The sequence below is a fragment of the Dreissena polymorpha genome, chromosome 11 (genome assembly GCF_020536995.1).
Source record: "Dreissena polymorpha isolate Duluth1 chromosome 11, UMN_Dpol_1.0, whole genome shotgun sequence".
NCBI lineage: Eukaryota > Metazoa > Mollusca > Bivalvia > Myida > Dreissenidae > Dreissena > Dreissena polymorpha.
The window spans coordinates 77,630,378-77,648,815 of NC_068365.1; the positions used below are offsets into that span (position 1 = coordinate 77,630,378).

The 18,438-nt window shown below is 34.1% G+C and overlaps 1 protein-coding gene across 7 annotated transcripts; it reads left to right on the forward strand.

Annotated features, from left to right (window-relative positions):
• Positions 1 to 100: 100 nt before the first annotated feature.
• LOC127851100 (high mobility group protein 20A-like) lies at positions 101 to 18,357 on the forward strand. Of its 7 annotated transcripts, none has more exons than XM_052384622.1 (12): positions 101 to 138; positions 4,677 to 4,797; positions 5,164 to 5,225; positions 6,151 to 6,182; positions 8,064 to 8,152; positions 9,795 to 9,909; positions 11,044 to 11,158; positions 13,353 to 13,457; positions 13,921 to 14,015; positions 14,915 to 15,035; positions 15,513 to 15,675; positions 16,539 to 18,357. In XM_052384622.1, exons 2-11 carry the CDS (start codon positions 4,718 to 4,720, stop codon positions 15,671 to 15,673), a joined length of 975 nt encoding a protein of 324 aa, XP_052240582.1. In that variant the 5' UTR covers positions 101 to 138; positions 4,677 to 4,717; the 3' UTR covers positions 15,674 to 15,675; positions 16,539 to 18,357. The 7 variants fall into 7 exon arrangements, with proteins under 7 accessions (XP_052240582.1, XP_052240588.1, XP_052240583.1 ...); XM_052384628.1 differs by having other exon boundaries at positions 15,513 to 15,651; XM_052384623.1 differs by lacking the exon at positions 101 to 138 and adding an exon at positions 145 to 169.
• Positions 18,358 to 18,438: the final 81 nt, after the last annotated feature.

The window sequence follows — 18,438 nt, forward strand, 5'->3', positions numbered from 1 at the left end:
TTATCTTATTTTCAACAATAAGTGCATAAGATGTTTGTATTGTGTGTGATCAAATGTAATAAATCAATATTTGAGAGTTCTATGATCACAATCTATATTTTGTGTATTCATACGCCAACGAGCAATTCGCCATTTTCAGTGAGTTTTCCCACCCCTCTGGTGTTTATTGGTAATAATGTAAACAAACGAACATGTCGTTTTTGTTATCGCAACACTCATGTTAGTTGATGTTTAGGTCACTGGTGTTTGCATCAAACAAGTTATGACAATTTCAAGTTGTGTATATAACATTTCAATAACATTCAAAATTGAACTCGTTCAGACTCCGTTTTCGAAAGTTGTTGATTGAACGGATGAAATCGCAAAATGAAAGTAGACATTTACTCAATCGAGTCAGATGTCATAAACATACAATAAACATACAATAACAGTGATCAGTAGATTTTGAAAAACAGGAGTCAAAATGACCCAAGGTCTCAAAATAATGAGGGGTCAAAATAAAAATGATAATAGTCAAAGCACTAAGTAGCTTGAATGTTCATACATGCATGTATTTGTAAAACAGAGAGCTTATTTATCATAATATTATAACTCCTGCAAACAAATAGCCTTGCATTTTGACACATTTGTTTTCCACAATCCAACTTGAAAAAGGACCGAAACAATCGTGTATGGAAATAATAATACAGTTTTTGTAAAAATGTTTTATTCATTATGTTATTATCTTCATAAAATTATCTTAGAACATATCTAGGCTCAGTCTTCAATCAACAGACAGGGCCCTCAATCTGTCAAATCCACGACCGAAATTCGGCCGCATTCCCCCCCCCTGAAAAGTATACTTGTTTCCCCTTTTTGGGGGAAAAATTCCCCCTAAAAAAAAATAATAAATAAATAAATTATTTTTTTATTTAGATAGATGTCTCATGATTATTATATATCTCAATTCTATTTTAATTTAATCTTGTCAAACATACTAAATTATGAAATAAGCAATGAATATAGTGCAAACATGTACAAATGTAATAATTAGATAGTAAGTAAAAAATCCCCCCAAAAGGAAAAACGTCGCGAAAAATTCCCCCTGTTATGGGTAGCGACCCGCTTCCCCTAAAATGGATTGGGGGGGCCCTGACAGAAATAAGAACTATCTTTATAAGATATGCTGTATAGAGTTGATTCAGGTTGGTGATGATGCAAGATAAAGAGCTATATCAAAGAGATACAAGTTAGCCAATGCCTTTTTCTGCTCAGTTCTCAGCTGCATCACATGCAAATATACCACGGGTTGTTTTGCAAGATTTCTTTGCTTATTTCGCATTATTCGATATTAATGATCATGTAAGATGATATATCAGTAGTTGCAATAATCCAACTCCCAGCTATTGACCATCCGGGTCGCAGAGCTGTACATATGTACCCATAAAAGCTCAGAGCATTCAAGAAGAACTACATATATCTGTATACATACAGAACAGAAATACATCATATAAATGAGCAAAATGAAATAAAGTTCACCTAGTTCACGTGATAGCATTTATATAACGATTCTTTTACATGTACCGACTACGAACTGACCTTGATATAATGCGGGATGCAATGCTATGCATTAAAGTGCTGGAACGACAGCTTGTTTTAAGCTTTATACTTTTACATGTTTAGTGCTCAATTTCGAAAATATTTTGGTCGAAACGAATATCAGGATTATCGGAAAAAACAATACTTATATGATCTTAAACATACTAGTGCACAGAATGCAATACGGCAGTAATTTCGACACAGCCTTAAAGTACAAACGCTCTGGTGCTGACAATCTTGTAATCATAAAGGGGCGCACGCAAACTTTATTGAAATCAAGAGTTGAGTGTGAAACTGTTCTATTCCTTAAGCCTTGATATTTGAGATGCCTTCATATTTGAGATAAAATTGTTTCATGCTGAACACGCAATTGGTATTGTTGCAAAAAGCACAGAAGTGTATCCTTTTTCATACCCTATACTTCACAAAAGGAAATCAATTGAATTACCTATTAATATAAATTTGATAGCTGTTACTGTTTGTAGATTGCACGTTGTCTATTTGTAAAAATGTCTTGCCTACCAGCGGGAAATTTTATATTCAAATTCATTGGACGCTTATATATAAATAGGGCGAATACATTTTCAGAACTGAAATTCTGAATCAAGGTTTCCCATAGTTCTTCTTGAATGTTTTTAGCTTTTATGTGGAGATACGTACCTGGATGGTCAATATCTGGAAGTTGGATAATTGCAACTATAAGGTTTCCCAAAAACGTTGAGCATTATATGTTGTTAGAGGTAGGGTAGTCAGTTAGCAGTATTAACAGGGCTTTCCTTAGACCTCAAATCTCAAGAGTCAAGGACTCTTGGGACCATATTTTCAAGAGTCAAAATCAAACTTTTAAGAGTCCTAATAATAACGCAGGAGAGTCAATGATTTTTTGCAATTTAAGCAAATTACTGAGATATAATATATAAAAAGCAACAAATTAAAAGATAGATGTATGTTAACATTTATTTCTTACATTGTACTGTCACTACAACACTAAGCATTTAAACACAATATTTCAATGATTAATAAATACAAAACATGTATTCTAATACAACATTAACTTCATCATCATGTATACAGCAGAGTAATATGTCATATGTTCTAAACAACATCTCAAAGAGTAATATGTCATATCATGTCTTACACAACATCTCAGAGAGCAATATGTCATATGTCCTACACAAAATCTCTAAGTTTACATACGAAATATGTATTCTAATACAACATTTACTTCATGTATACAGCAAAACAATATGTCATATGTTCTACAAACCAACAATCATTTGAGCAAATAAATAAATCATTCATGCATTTAAAGAGTGATCTCATTTGGGTGCCCTAGTAAAGAAAAGGTAATAAAACAACACTATGACTACACACACACACAACTAACATAAAACCAGCAAACTATCACTTTCTTCTCTTGCACATGTCCTGAAACCTGCGCAGCACATTCTGTGATGGAAAGTCACTCACTGATATACAAAATGTGAAAAAAAAACATTTCCGCTGGCTATCACAAAAAAAAACAACAACATACGGGTGGTACCTAAACACAATAGCCTAAATAAATCGGTAAACTATAAAAGGAAATTATTTCTACTCACCGAAAAAGGTGCCTCCGTATTTAATCCCATCAAAAATTCCGACGCCCTTTAATTATTTCATGTGCCATCTTCACTGAAGACGTGCGACAAACATGCCATTTTCTATGCCTTCTCAAACGGTCAATTATTACGCCTACATGTATTTTGTTATCAATTAGCTCATGCAAAAATTGTCACTTTGCCACAAGGTCAGTTATATCGGTTCAATAGTTATTTTTAGCAACTTTGATGCAAAGCGTGTTATTTGTCGTTGTAGACATTACATATGCCAGCATAACTTTCGCGCGTCTTTGAACTGAGCAATCATGAAGTAAAACAGTGATGGAAATACATTCTGACATACTCTGGAAATATCTCAAAATATGCCTTACGGTGTTCTGTGGATATGGATGTTATTATTTTATATTGAATATTATTAAAACTGACGCGGATGAGTCCATTCTGTTTTGGTGGATTTATAGTTCTTGCTCTGAGCTTTTATGAGTACATACGTACAGCTCAGAGAGTCAATAGCTGGGAGATGGATTATTGCAACTAGGTGGGTTTAATACACGTCTTTTCCGCAAACAGCTGATAACAAACGCTATGATAAACAATGGAAATTTAATACGCGCATCATCGAACCAGCAGTGTTTTAATTGGTCAATACTAGATTTCTTAATTAACCAAACTCCGCCTACTGGGTGGACTTGTGCTTCGATGATTGGAAACGGGCGTTAACGATTAGCATGTACTAAATGAGATACTCCGCCCCGAGCCAATTATCGCTTAGTCTTAACAACTTTTGATCTCGTTGACGCAAGTCGGTATATTCCCCCGGGTCAAATGTGACGCATGACGTAATTTTCTCAAGAGTCAAAAAGGGGTCTTCTGTAATTTTCAAGCGTCAAAACCCGGGAGCTCGGGTCAAAGGAAAGCCCTGATTAAGGTGTAAGGAAATTATCCCCTTGGACATAATCACTCAAGGAAAAATCCCTGACATTATCTCCCAAATGCATTGTCCACTTCCACTGCCTTAATGGGCATTGTAACGGTTTCTAATAAACTAACAGAGAGTCAAAAGAAATGAAGAAAACATTGCTCCACGGTTGTCAAGGGAATCTGACCTTTTGTTTTACCAATACTGTACCCCCATTTATAAGGATGGGGATGTATGTGATTAGAAGTCAAGAAAGATGAACCTAATTAATATTTTATCTGCTTTTATGAACCAGGGAGGATTTTTTCTGCAGGGAATAATGTCCTCTAATGTACCGGGGGTAGGGGTGGGGTTGAGGGGGGGGGCAATGTACGGCAGGAGGATTATGTCCTACATTCTATCCCATGATTATAGATATAGAAACACTACATTCGGTTTCATGGGAGAACCAGAACCTTGTGCCTTTGGAAAGATCTTTTTTCAGAATGCTTCCCATGTAGTGATCGAAGCAGTGACCACTCGGTCACAAGGCCGTTTGTTACAGCATTTAGAATCTGGCTATAAACCGTGTACTTCAGGTTGTGCAGGTGGTTAAGCGAGCGAATCTCCATTTCCTGCAATGCTGTCAGGGATCAAGCTGCCATTCACGTTTGAAGATGAGGCTTCTAAAGAGAGTCATGATCTGAACGTCGATGGAAGGTGAGAGGGGAAAAATCCTCATTTTATCAATTTCATTGTGAGATTTTCCAAGCTACATCGTATGTTGACATTTTTTACAAGAAATTAACCTCCCATGCAATGTCAGTTTTAAGGCTATTTATAGCATTCAAATATTGAAATGTGATCAGTCAATCAGAATCCACGACTCGAGAAGAAGCTTATTTTCAAAATGGCTGTTTGACATTATCAACACGATCGATTATTTGGATGTTAACAGACGATAAACATTTGACAAAAATATATAAAGAAATATAAAGACCATCTGTGATGTAACATCTTTATGAAAATTATCCACGACTCAACAGGAATATAACATACTTATATTGTTTTGTTCTTCCTCTTCAGCTTTGTCACAACTGAAGCCACTTTTATCCAGCCCCAACCTCACCAGGATTTCACCATGGACGGTAAACCAGTTCCACTAGCTGAAACAATTTTGAACTCCTGACTTCAATGCCTTTAATTTTTGACGTCCCAGACATAAAGTTGGAAGTCCCACTTTCATTTCAGAATTTTAATAAATCCATCCGTGTGTGCTGATTTCTGGATCCATACTTGTTCCAACTCTATCCATTGCCCTATAATCCAGTATAATTACAATTCATATTTTCAATCAAGTGATACCATGTGCAAGCATCGAGTAATATTCATATAAAGTAGTAACCATCCATCAAGAAACGAATTTTAATTTAGATTGAATATAACAGAATTCCACAGAACATTTTTGAAAAAGAAAGTGATTTTCTGAGAATAAAAACTTCTTTCTGTTAATCTTACCAAGTACCAATTATTTTTTTTTACGGCCCATGTGTTTGAAAACAGCATACATGCGTGTTATGGTACATCAAAGGTACAAAATCCACCAATTGTGTTTAGTGAAAAAAATTCGTATTATTATCATAAGAACTAATTGCATGACTCAGTCAGCATATATTGAATTTCAGTGGAAAGGGGACTTGAAAGAGTCATATTAAAAGTGTTTTTTTATCAAAGCAGCCCAGAAGCATTTTCTTGCCATCATATTTCATCCATAAAGATTTGGACTTGTTTGTTTCTTATTTGAATCACCTGAATGGCTGATAGATATTTTGTTAACATAATTTCTCTCCTGAAAACTTTTCCTGAATTTCATTATTCCTGATAAGAGTTTTTTACACTTAATCTGCTTCTTATTAAGGCAGTTCAGCAAACAAATCTCTTTGGATTATACAGGGATTTCAATTGAAGCAGAATCCTGCATTTTGATGCGAGCATTTTGCAATTTTGTCACTAATTTATATAAAATGACTTCATTTAAAAAAAAAGTTTTGCATGTTATTGTTCATTTTTCAGACTCTACCAGTAATGCTGCCCACCAGTCGGAGGTGAGTAGATCAAATCTCTCATGTGAGATCTGAACGGTTATTGCAGTCTTCGAAATTAGCTTTGAAAAGTTACATGCCAGTCGGGCCAGTTACTTAAGAATTTTTACATGCCCAACATATTTTTTACATGCCCAAACTTTTTTAACCAAAATTATAACAAATCACAACATTTTAACACTTACATGCTACTCATAGTAAAGCAGAACATTTGTTTCAATAGTAGTGAATACAATTACATCTAATCAATCACTAGAATTAAGATGGTCGATCGTTACACCAGTGCTCTTGAAAAGAGCGTTCTCTGGTGTCCTTGTACCATTTCTTGGCTTCCTTTTTCTCTAAATCATTGTCAATTTTCTATTTTGGAAGTGCTTTATCGGTCTTAGCCCCATCCAACATACCTAAGATACTGCCTCTATGTCGACAATGACATTTGTTTACATTGACAAAAACGGAAGCGTATTACTTGATTGAAATGATCGATTCAAAAAGCATCTTCTCGATTAATGTCTAGAGAAACCGTCGATAAGAACCGAATGTGACCGAACTGCATCGGTCAAAAACAATAACGATGACGTGTTCAAGCAGGTGCGTGTTGTTAAACCAATTGAATTTCATTGTTTTCCAACTTACGGCAAGGTGTTTGTTCGCAAAATTGAAAAATAGATCTGCAAATATCAAGAACCGCTTACGATTTTTTTTTATAAACTGTCAATTGGCTTCAATAATTTACATGCCCGGCGGGCCACAAACGTGAATTTTTGTATGTGCCCGGCAGTAATTTTACTCGCCACGGGCGATCGGGCGTGTGCTAATTTCGAAGACTGTTATTGTACTTAAATGTTGAAATTTCATTTACAATTTTGGGTGAAATCCTGTGATGATAGCAATCTATGAACATCTAAACAATGTTTCTAAATCACATCCTAATTTGCAACTTTAAATTCCCAACTTGTTTGCAAAATTTTCAGCTTGGTATAAATCTAGAGCCACATAAAATTTTTTCAGAATGTTTATCTTAACAATATCTCGGCTAGTTTTGAATCTGGATCATGTATGTCCAAAAACTAGCTCACAAAGTCTTAGAAAAATGTTGGTTCCACTCTAAAGGCCTCATTTATGACTCAATCTTGAGGAATCATGGTCAGAATGTTTAACCCTTTGCATGCTGGGAAATTTTTTGTCTGCTAAAATGTTGTCTGCTAAATTTCTAAAATTAGCATTTTCTTAGATTTTTTTCAAAGAATACTGTCAGAATAGCAAACAGTTTGGATCCTGATGAGACGCCACATTCTGTGGCGTCTCATCTGGATCCAAACTGTTTGCATAGGCCTTCAAAATTCGGTTCCCGCACTGAAAGAGTTAATCAATTAAACAATACCTAGTATTGTCACAACATCTAGGCTCAGTTAGAATCTGGTCTGGTGTTGCCCAAAACTATGGCAACAGAGATGTTAAAAAAACGTGTTTATATCAAAAGTCACAATGATGATTCAACCTTGATAAAACATGGTCAGAATGGATCTTGACAATATCAAGGCCATGTTTCATACAGGGTCAGTGCGGTCTCAAACTAGGTCAGCAGTTACATCGTAAACACTTGGAATATAATGAACTACCGTGAGTGCCTCAAGGTCATCGTGGCCATAGTGTTCCTGTTAATGATATAAGATTTATCAGTATGTTTTCCTTAATGAAAAATGTTGCTATTGGGTAAAGATAATCCAACAATGGTTTATTACCATATTTTATTAAACTAATCAAGAAAAGTTGTTAGTTAACACAACAAAGGCTCTGTTACAAACACAATTCCTGAACTTGAATAATAAAGTGCGAAATTAAATGACTACCGTACTTAATAACTAAAATTCTTAATTGTAGAAGAGGAAAGGTGGGTGGCCAAAAGGGAAGAAGAGGAAGAAGGTGAAGGACACCAATGCCCCCAAACCACCCCTCTCTGGATACATCAGGTACAATTGTTTGCCTGATTTTATTGCAGTTATTAGGTCATGATGCAAATGGCAAAATTATCTTTTTTTCTCACTGGTAATTGTCATATTCCTCAAATGGTGAGAAAAAGCTTTGTTAGGTGGGAGGTTCCATTTATATTACCTCATACAGAATACTCAATTCTCATTGACTAAGCCATGTTTCAGGCTGACCATGTATTTGTGCAATATTAATTCAGTAGCTTTTCATATACAGTCAGTTACATTAAATGATGAATAGGAATAAACAAGATAGTGTAAATAAATAGAGAGTAACTTATTATTTTCCTGCTAGTACATGTATGTTGAAACCTGAGAAAGAATGTAAATCAGTTTTAAAAATTTGTTACACGGCTATGTTCTCAAACTTCTCTCCAAAAATTGATTTACTGATCCTGTATTACTCTGTTGGTTAGATGCCGTGTTAAATAAACTTCCATGTGAAAATGTTCTCCCTTTGCTAAGAATTATAAATTAGTACTAGTGTTGCCGAAAAATACTACAATTGTCTTTGATTAATTTGCGTGTTTCAAGATCAATAAATAATGTAGCCTTAGGAAAAGAACAGAGTATTGCATCCAAATCCTTTCTGCTACCCCTCTGATGCCCCACTGAACATTTAAACACAGATACTACGAAAATCTTTTTGAAAATTAATATATTTTTCAAAAATTTAGTTTTTAAATGAAAAGACTGTGCTTATAATTTAAGAAACCGTAGGACCTTGCTAGTATAAAACTTCCATTGAGCAATTAGAAAATGTCATCTGATCGTTACATTTTACTTGTAATAGATTTTATTGATGAAAATTGGTTATTTTGCTTTACCAAAATGTATATAGAGAATACTAGGTCGGTGCCGAATAAAGCAAAGTTTATTTTGCGAGGCTTAGAAAATCTGAACCACGAGCCTTGGCGAGTGGTTCAGATTTTCGTGCCGAGCAGGATAAACTTTGCTTTATTCGGCACCGACCTAGTATTCGATTTATCCCATCAATATTCTTAGTCGTAAATTATTTCTTTAAACATAGAATAGGAAAATCGAACTAGACGGAAAATCCCAAAGATATTTTAAGCAAACATTTTTTCATTATTTTAATCGTGTCGAGCCTAATACATTACAAAAAGATCAGTAACCAACCTGTTTTTCGTTTATCATACCTCTACGTCCCCGATTTTTAAGAAATAATGAAAAAAAAGACACTAAACAACTGCATCTTTAGCGTGAAACAACATGCATTGTGTCGTATGACGTATTAATAATGACGTCACGAGTACGCGCACTTAATATTTGTAAATAATGTTTATTTGCTTTTTGAGTTGCATTATGTGTAAAAACTATATTACATCTTGGTATCAAATTGTTTGTTTTGTTGAATCTGATTCGATTTTACTAAAAATGATTACTTTATAGTTGATTCCGAGTAATATGAACATTCTTCGCCGCGCGTGACAGCTATATTTCAGCACTGCTGAAATAAAGGTAAATTTATTTCACAGTGGTTTATTTCGACAATGCACGTCTGATGATGGGATAAAAAACAAGATTTTGCTTAAAATAGATGTTTATAAAGAAGATTTAGCTAAGAAAGGATTTTACTGAAAATAGATTTTGCTAAAATTAGATTCCTGAATGAGAGACGAGAGCGTCTTCGCCAGGAGAACCCGTCCCTAACATTCATAGAGTTGACACGTATGATGGGCTCAGAGTGGTCAAAACTTCCACAGCATGAGAAACAGGTAGGGCTGTCTCTGTTGTATATGAGCCGCGTTTTGAGAAAACTGGGCTTAATGCGGGTGTGTAAAGTGTCATCCCAGATAAGCCTGTGCAGTCCGCACAGGCTAATCAGGAACAACACTTTCCGCTTTAATGGTATTTTTCGTTAAAACGAAGTCCTTTTTTACCAAAAAAGTTAAGGCGGAAAGTGTCGTCCCTGATTAGCCTGTGCGGACTGAACAGGCTAATCTGGGATGACACTTTACGCACATGCATTAAGACCAGTTTTCCCAGAACAAGGCTCATATTATAAAACATATTCATGATCATCTGTCCTTTCTGTAAAGTGTGCAGCATTTTTCAAGGCTAACAAGTAGTTATCTGCAACATTTCATGGGATATTATTAAAAATGTGCAATATTTACAGAGATGAATATGCATTTTTATGCCCCTGAAGAAGGGCTTATAGTGATCGGACTCTCCGTCCGTCCGTCTGTCTGTCTGTCACACATTGCGTTTAGGTTTCGAAAAATGCTCATAACTTCTATGTCGCTTCAGATAGCAACTTGATATTTGGCATGCATGTGTATCTCATGGAGCTGCACATTTTCAGCTGTGAAAGGTCAAGGTCATCCTTTAAGGTCAAAGGTCAAAAAAACAAATCCAATGGAAGTAATAAGCTTTAAAGGGAGATAATTATCTGTACCTGCCAAATGATAAAAAAATAAATCAATCAATCAAAGCGGCACAGTAGGGGGCATTGTGTTATTGACAAACACATCTCTTGTTTCAACTTGCACAGAGTTTGAATCAAAGTTCTGATTGAGATCTGCTTTCTGATTGATTAAGCTGAATAATTATGTCATTACAATTTTTGCCAGTCTCAAACATACAGTGTGTCTGGATGTTATCTTTGTATTGAACATTCACATCATTCTCCAAGATGAAATTCTCAGCGTCTTAATTACTCCCTAACTGCAAAACTTTAAAGAGTTCATTTGATAAATCAGTCATGATAAAAAAGATTATTAAAAAAAGTGACCATTTCACATGTTTGCTAAACGATATTCAATAAAATGCTAATAGTTCTTAAAATATCAGCTATAAGAGCAGCATTGGCTCTGTGAACAAATACTATGAAATTTTAACTGAACTAGAAATACCTGGACGCTGCCGAGGTGGACAAGGACCGTTACAACAGAGAGATGGAGGCCTATCAGAAGACTGAGTCGTATAAACAGTTCAGGCAGCAGCAGGAGAAAATGGCTAAACGTACGTGATCATTCATTCTGAATCTCTATCATTGTATGTCCTTGGGTAAAAGTTTTCAGTATTTATAGTGATTTCAATGCTCCATTAAAGTTTTTGTTGTTCACTAACTTAATATGTTTTCAGGATGTTAAAAAGCAGATTTCAGTATTTTTTCAAGTTTTTTTCTTCCCTTCTTCCATCTGTGTACTAGAATGAAAAAACAAAAGTGATCATTATTTCCTCTGTTAAAATAGTACAGGATAGGTTACATTCAGTGCATCTCTGTGTTACATGTAATGGTTTGAACAGGTGAAAATTCACCTTCATCTTTGTGTTTTAATGTTGAAACATAGTTGAACATTCAGTCCCAGAGCTGTGTTTAAATGGTGAAACATAGATGAACATTCCCCCTTATCTCTTTGCTGCAATGGTGAAGCATAGCCAAACATTCAATCTTAACTCTGTGTTATAATGGTGAAACATAGGCAAATGTTCAACATTATCTCTGTGTTATAATGGTGAAACATAGCCAAATACTTAACCTAATCTTTTTGTTATAATGGCGAATCATAGCCAAATATCAACCTTATCTCTGTGTTATAATGGTGAAACATAGCCAAACATTCAACCTTATCTTTGTGTTATAATGGTTAAACATAGCCAAATATCAACCGTATCACTGTGATATAACGGTGAAACATAGCAAATATTCAACCTTATGTCTGTATTATAATGGTGAAACATAGCCAAACATTCAACCTTATCTCTGTGTTATAATGTTGAAACATAGCCAAACATTCAACCATATCTCTGTGTTATAATAGTGAAACATTGCCAAACATTCAACCTTATCTCAGTGTTATAATGGTGAAACATAGCCAAACATTCATCCTTAACTCGGTGTTATAATAGTTTAAACATAGCTGAACAGTCAGCCTCATCTCTCTGTGCTTCTAAGAGAAATTTCTTCAGAAGCCCATGGGCCATTAGGGGTAGGTTAGGAAAAAGTGCCCCCCGCCCCCTCCATACGTTTTTTTTTACGTTTGTTGAGTCAAATGAAATTATTTTTGTGTTATGACTAAAACATTAAAGGTAAAGACATGTATAAATTCATTGATAATGATGTATTTTTATTTGGTTGTAATCCTTTTCCACATAGATAGGTATAATCCCAACTCACCTGATTCCCCAATACATCCATATTAACCCAAATCTAATACTGCATACAATGTACTTATTACTTTTCCTGTCTCCATTCATTACCTGATAATCCCGTATATTCACAACTTCCATATTAAAAAGCAAGTTCTGGTAAATATTTACTTTAAAAGTGCTGAATAACTTCATACACACACACTTTTGCCTTTTTCTTATGTATCAAATAAACTTAAGCATTCATGTTTTAAGGACAAAATGTATTTGATCATTCTATTTCAATAAAAACTCATTTTTAGCGAGGCTGTTTTCTGAGAAAACACGAGCTATTGTCATAGCCAGCTCGTCGTCCGCTGTAGGTGTCGTGCTAAAACCTTAACATTGGCTCTAAAATATCAAAGTGCTTCCACCTACAACTTTGAAACTATATATGTACATGCACCTTGATGAGTTCTACACGCCACACCCATTTTTGGGTCACTAGGTCAAAGGTAAAGGTCACTGTGACCTCTTATATCAAACTTTAACATAGGCTCTAAAATCAAAGTGCTTTCACCTACAACTTTGAAACTTCATATGTAGATGCACCTTCATGAGTTCTACATGCCACACCCATTTTTGGGTCACTAGGTCAAAGGTCAAGGTCACTGTGACCTCTAATATAAAACTTGAACATAAACCTTAACATTCGCTCTAAAATCAAAGTGCTTCCACCTACAACTTTGAAACTTCATATGTAGATGCACCTTGATGAGTTCTACACGCCACACCCATTTTGGGTCACTAGGTCAAAGGTCAAGGTTACTGTGACCTCTAAAAAAAATCCAAAAAAAATCTTACAAGCTTTCGCAGCCGAGCGTGGCACCCGTTATGCGGTGCTATTGTTTATTTTAACACGATTGCATGGAAAGCCTTACGCTTATAAAGGCATTTACAGTCTTTGAAAATATATATTGAAACTCAAGGCAATGCAATTTTGTTAATATTACTTTATATTGCCAATTGTAAACGATAAATTACACAGAAATGAGCAACTGTCCACTGTTTGTTTTCTCTCTAGTGGAGATTGAGAAAGAAAGCTCTGGTGTTGAGGATGAAGATGAACCAGACCCGGGCATGTTTGAGATTCCAATCTTCACAGAGGAGTTCCTCAATCACAATAAAGGTCAGTTGAAGGCGGCAGTGTTCAGTCATTCACAATCTGAAGAAATCACAAATGATGCAGTGTTCTTGAAAGTTATCTAAAGTGGTGGGACAAATGTCTCACAGCTCATGAAAACTTTGGTACATATTCAATTGTTTTGAGAAAAAAAAGGCATGAAGTTAAAATTAATGTTTTTCAACTGAAATATAATTTTATATTACTCTTCTGTGTATGAAAAATTAACAAACAGCATACAACCCTATTATACTTTGCAATCATGCTCAACCCAACTGAACTCTTGTGGCTAAACATTAGGCAAAGAAGTTTGGAAAATCTTGTTGTTGTTTTTTTTTCTGTCAAAGAACTTCTTAAATTGTCATCAGTTCTCAAGTAGTGTTACTAGATTGAATCTTGCTTGGTTGAACTGCTAATTTTGATGTCTGTTGACCAGTCATGTTTTACCCGTTTGTTTCCATGGTTACAGCAAGAGAGACTGAGCTTCGGCAGTTACGCAAGCAGACAACAGAATTAGAAGAACAGAATGCCATTCTCGGCAAGCACATTGATAACATGAAACAGGTTTGAGACTTGGCTAAGTTTGAAGTATACAGGACAATTGTGAAAGATGTGCTTATTGAAAATGTAGTGTTAACTACATTAAATTAATTTGTATCTTACCCTTTGAACAAAAATATGGTTTGCTTTATATGAAGCACAAATTACAACATTTTGATTTTGGAATCTAATAGCATGTGACATGGAAGTTACATTTTCCAAACTTTATTTATTGTCCTAGGTATAAAGGAAATTTGTACTGTCAGTAAAATGATCTAATATTTATTTCACTCGTGGTCATAAAAATATATTTACACTTAAGGCTTAGCTATTTGTAAAAATACTTTTATTTATTATACAAATATGTATACCTTTAGATAATCTTAATGAAATGCTGGTGTATTTTTGGTGTCAAATACAGAAAAGAAGATTGGAATTCCATACCTTACAGAGTGAAACCTTTTTCAGTATCAAACGGCTGAAAATATTAATTACTCTTTGTGTCATGTATCCTTAATATCCATTATATCGCCGGCGGCATTTAGAAAAATCTGTGTTATTTTTTGACATGCCCAATACACAAGTATTTCATACAATGTTTTTTTTTGGAAAAAAAAGTTGATTCCATCAGTACGCTTTATTTGTTATATTGTAAGGAGGTACATGTATATAATAAATAGAATACTACAAGACTGTGGGGTTCTGTGAGCTTTATTGCAATGTGGAATCGTGGAATACAATGTCACACAATTAACTCGTACCATACAACCCACCAGAATGCAACAGTCACTTAATTTTCCCTGTGTATACATATAACCATATAACATTCTACCATATTTCTTTTGCAATTGTTTTCTTAAACCACTTGTGGAATAAAATTCCATGAAACAATGAAAGCAAGAAATATCCTCCTGTTCATGTAGGCGATAGAGAAATTGCAAGTTGAGGCGATTCAGCAGCGAAACAACAACATGGCTCTGCAGGGTCACCTTGATGCTCTACGGCAGACGCTGACTGCTAACTTTGGCTCAATTCCCTTGCCAGGTACCTTTCTTTTTCCAATTATACCATTGTGAGTGACCTGCTTTTTTTAACTTTTGAAAACTGGAAATTTGAATTCCCTAAACTCTGATTTTGGAGGTTTAAAAAAATTTTTTAGAAGATTTTTATGTTTTATTGGGGATTTAAAAATTGGAACATTTGAAACTTTTACAGGAAAAATTATGTACAACTTCATGTTATATCTGTTATTTAGCTTAGTCATGTTTTGCACTGTATATTTTTTTCAAGACCTTGCATGCTTTTGAATTATTATAATCAGGACTTTGACTTGGCTATAAATGAGACAGCTGCACTTTAGTGTGTAGAATATAGGAATTGTTAAAATTTAATTGTGATTTCTGTTTTCTCATTTCTGACTCCTTAGGAGCACAGTTACAGCAATTAATCCCAAATATCTGGTATTCCATGCCCTGTCTACTATTGTAATTTTACACAATTTGGCTTTGTTTTTCCCTCCAGGTACCAATGAGATACCCACGTTGGAGACAATTGATAACTACATGGCTAGGCTACACTCTGTCATTCTGGAGCATCCTCAGAAAAACGAGAAGTTAATATCACAGGTTCGAGACATCGTGGGACGTCTCAATATCGACAGGTTTGGAATACCTTCGTTTTGATGGTAACTAAGTGGGATTGCTGTTGAAAGTCATATGGGCTCCGATTGATAAAAAAAAATGTTTAAAAAATGTCAATATTTATAATAACATTGTCTAAAGGGACCTAAAACAATTTCAAAAATCTTAAAACATTTCGTGGCATATATTATTTATAAGTCCCCTACCTGTGTTAAATGATGTTCTGCCTAAATTCAATCTGTGATTGGGTAAGCCTGTCTGTCTGGCACACTGCTTGGTGACTCGAACAGTACGAATTATAAAGTTTTTAAAAAGCCAAATTTGGTAATAAATGACTCTGTTCGTATGTCCATTCCACCTTCATTTGTGAATATTTCTAAAAGTAACTGACATAAAATGTGATAAGTAAAATAACTTAAATGCTTTGCTGACAAATGGGCATGGAGTTTGCATTTGAAATGTAACTCATAAGAAGATAAATAACATTATGAATGTTATGTTTAATAAAAGAGCCTTGTTGAAAGTCATTTTGTTCGTGGAACCCATGAGGCGTGTTTTACTTGTCCTTGTCATGCTGTGTTCTGTAATTAGCAGTAGTTTTTTTTTACAATCAGTTCTCTTGTTGTCTGCTTAAAATGATTAATTTTTATCATAATTATTGTTTTATAATCTTGAAATTGTTTTCTCAACTCACCGTCAATTTGTTATTCACACTGTTATCTTATTTTGCTTTGGTTAAGCTTTTTATAACACGAGCAGTATTATTAAACATGGTATAAAAACAGTTAAAACTTCAATGTGTTTTATAGATGAAGTTCCAAGATGAACAAATATAGGTTACTTAAATAGTTTACAACCAAACCTGTTTTGCTACAAGCTAATATATCATGCACTGTATTTGTTTCAGCTCCAGTTAACAACTGTACGTCAGAATAGAGGTTAGGTTTCAGAAATAAGCAATTTTAATCTGACCAAACAAATCGATTCTGGTTGGAAAAAGATGATCCCCAGATTTGTAATTTCAATTGGATCAACCAAAATAAATCTGATCAGAAAAAGACAATCATCAGTTTTTTCAAAGGTGTTACCAATCCCCATTTGGAGTGTTTAGCTTTATCTATCTATTATTTAATAGAAAGCAAATACAGTATTTTCACATATAACTAAATATTTTTCTCTAATCATATAGTTAAGGTAAGGGCATTATAAAAGTATTTCATGTGTTATGTGGTCGTTAAAGAAATAAACTTTTAATTTGTGTTGGGAAAATGTGGTTTCGCATATTTTTTATTGATTAAAGCGAGATTATACGATTTTTTATATGTGTTAAATTGTAAAATATTGATAAAATATGTTACAATAACACATAATAGGCAAGATAAAATTATACATTGAAGACGAATTTCATAAAATGCAGCAAAGACAAATTAGCGCCCCCGAGCCAATTGTGACAAAGATGTTTCGTACATGTTTTCCTACAATAACCAAAGTATTCGTCTTTTTAGTTAGTGTTTATGTGTCGTATGAATAGATATTGTTGCAGGAATTTAAAATGAACAGTTGAATTACATTTAGATTCACATTGTACATGCATGATTTACATGCTGGCGAATTCGACTGTACAGACATTTTCGATTTCAGAATTAAATATCTGGCTTATTTCGCATTATCACTTTTGTTTTAATTTATATTGAAATATATGTTTATTACGTTTTAACACATGTTATATAAATTAATAAATATTTGACAAAATAGTATAATCTCGCTTTAAGGTATCATAAATATTAAAGTTGTTCTACCATTAGTATGTTCATACCTTATGCATTAATATTTTAGCACAATGTTTTTTAGGCGATACATTAACGTTGTTGGCTCTGCCATTCTTTTTGTGCAGGATTATTATGCAAAATTATTGGAATTAAAAAAAAAGAATAATTCTCAACAATATCATAATTTTCAGTCTTGGCGATATGAACATTACACCAAATTGTTGTTCCAAATAGAAGTGATTAGTTAATACATTTTTATGAGATATCAGGTGTAAGCCTCATGTGGGGACATATAATTCTAATTTTTTTTTTTAACATAATTCTTTTATTTATCAATGTTTATGAATATGTATTGGTCAGAACACTATTTGTATTTACTTCTGGGCCCAGTCTTTTCAAAGATTGTATGGCAATTGAAGTTATGACTCAACTTTGAGTTCACCACAAACATTTACGAGCAAAAGGTTCCTAAAATCAAGACCATGTGAAAGAAGGAAAAGAAAACGAACATGATAACTGAAATTTAACAATTCAAGAAAAGGACTTAATTGCCATTTCGATTGGGCAAGAATAGGCCCTGGCAAAGCTTAAATTTGTCATAAGATGTTTAATAAAACCTGCTGTCATTGTGCAGAAGTTGAACCTGCCAGATTTGTTAGACAGAAATTAGTTTTTTGGTGATAATGTGAAATTAGTTTGATTTGATTTCACTTAGCTGTGTTTAGGTTGGAGACTTCTTTTTTGTGTGTGTTGTTAATGAGTTGAGTTGATTTAAAACGATACCTTTGTAAAGGTATATGGGCAGATCATTGAGTATCTTTTAAGACTATTTGATGCATGTGTTGTAACCCTTTTATTTGAAATCCTGCCAATTTGTTATAATGGAGCATTGATACAAATAATACCTGTTAACAGTGTAAATGTTTTGCTTATCAAATTAAAAACTGGCATATTTGACTTTGTTTTCATTTTGTGTTCAAAGTTTGTGAGACCGTTTGTTTTAGTAAATTCCCATCTCTTACATAGGAGTTGAAAAAT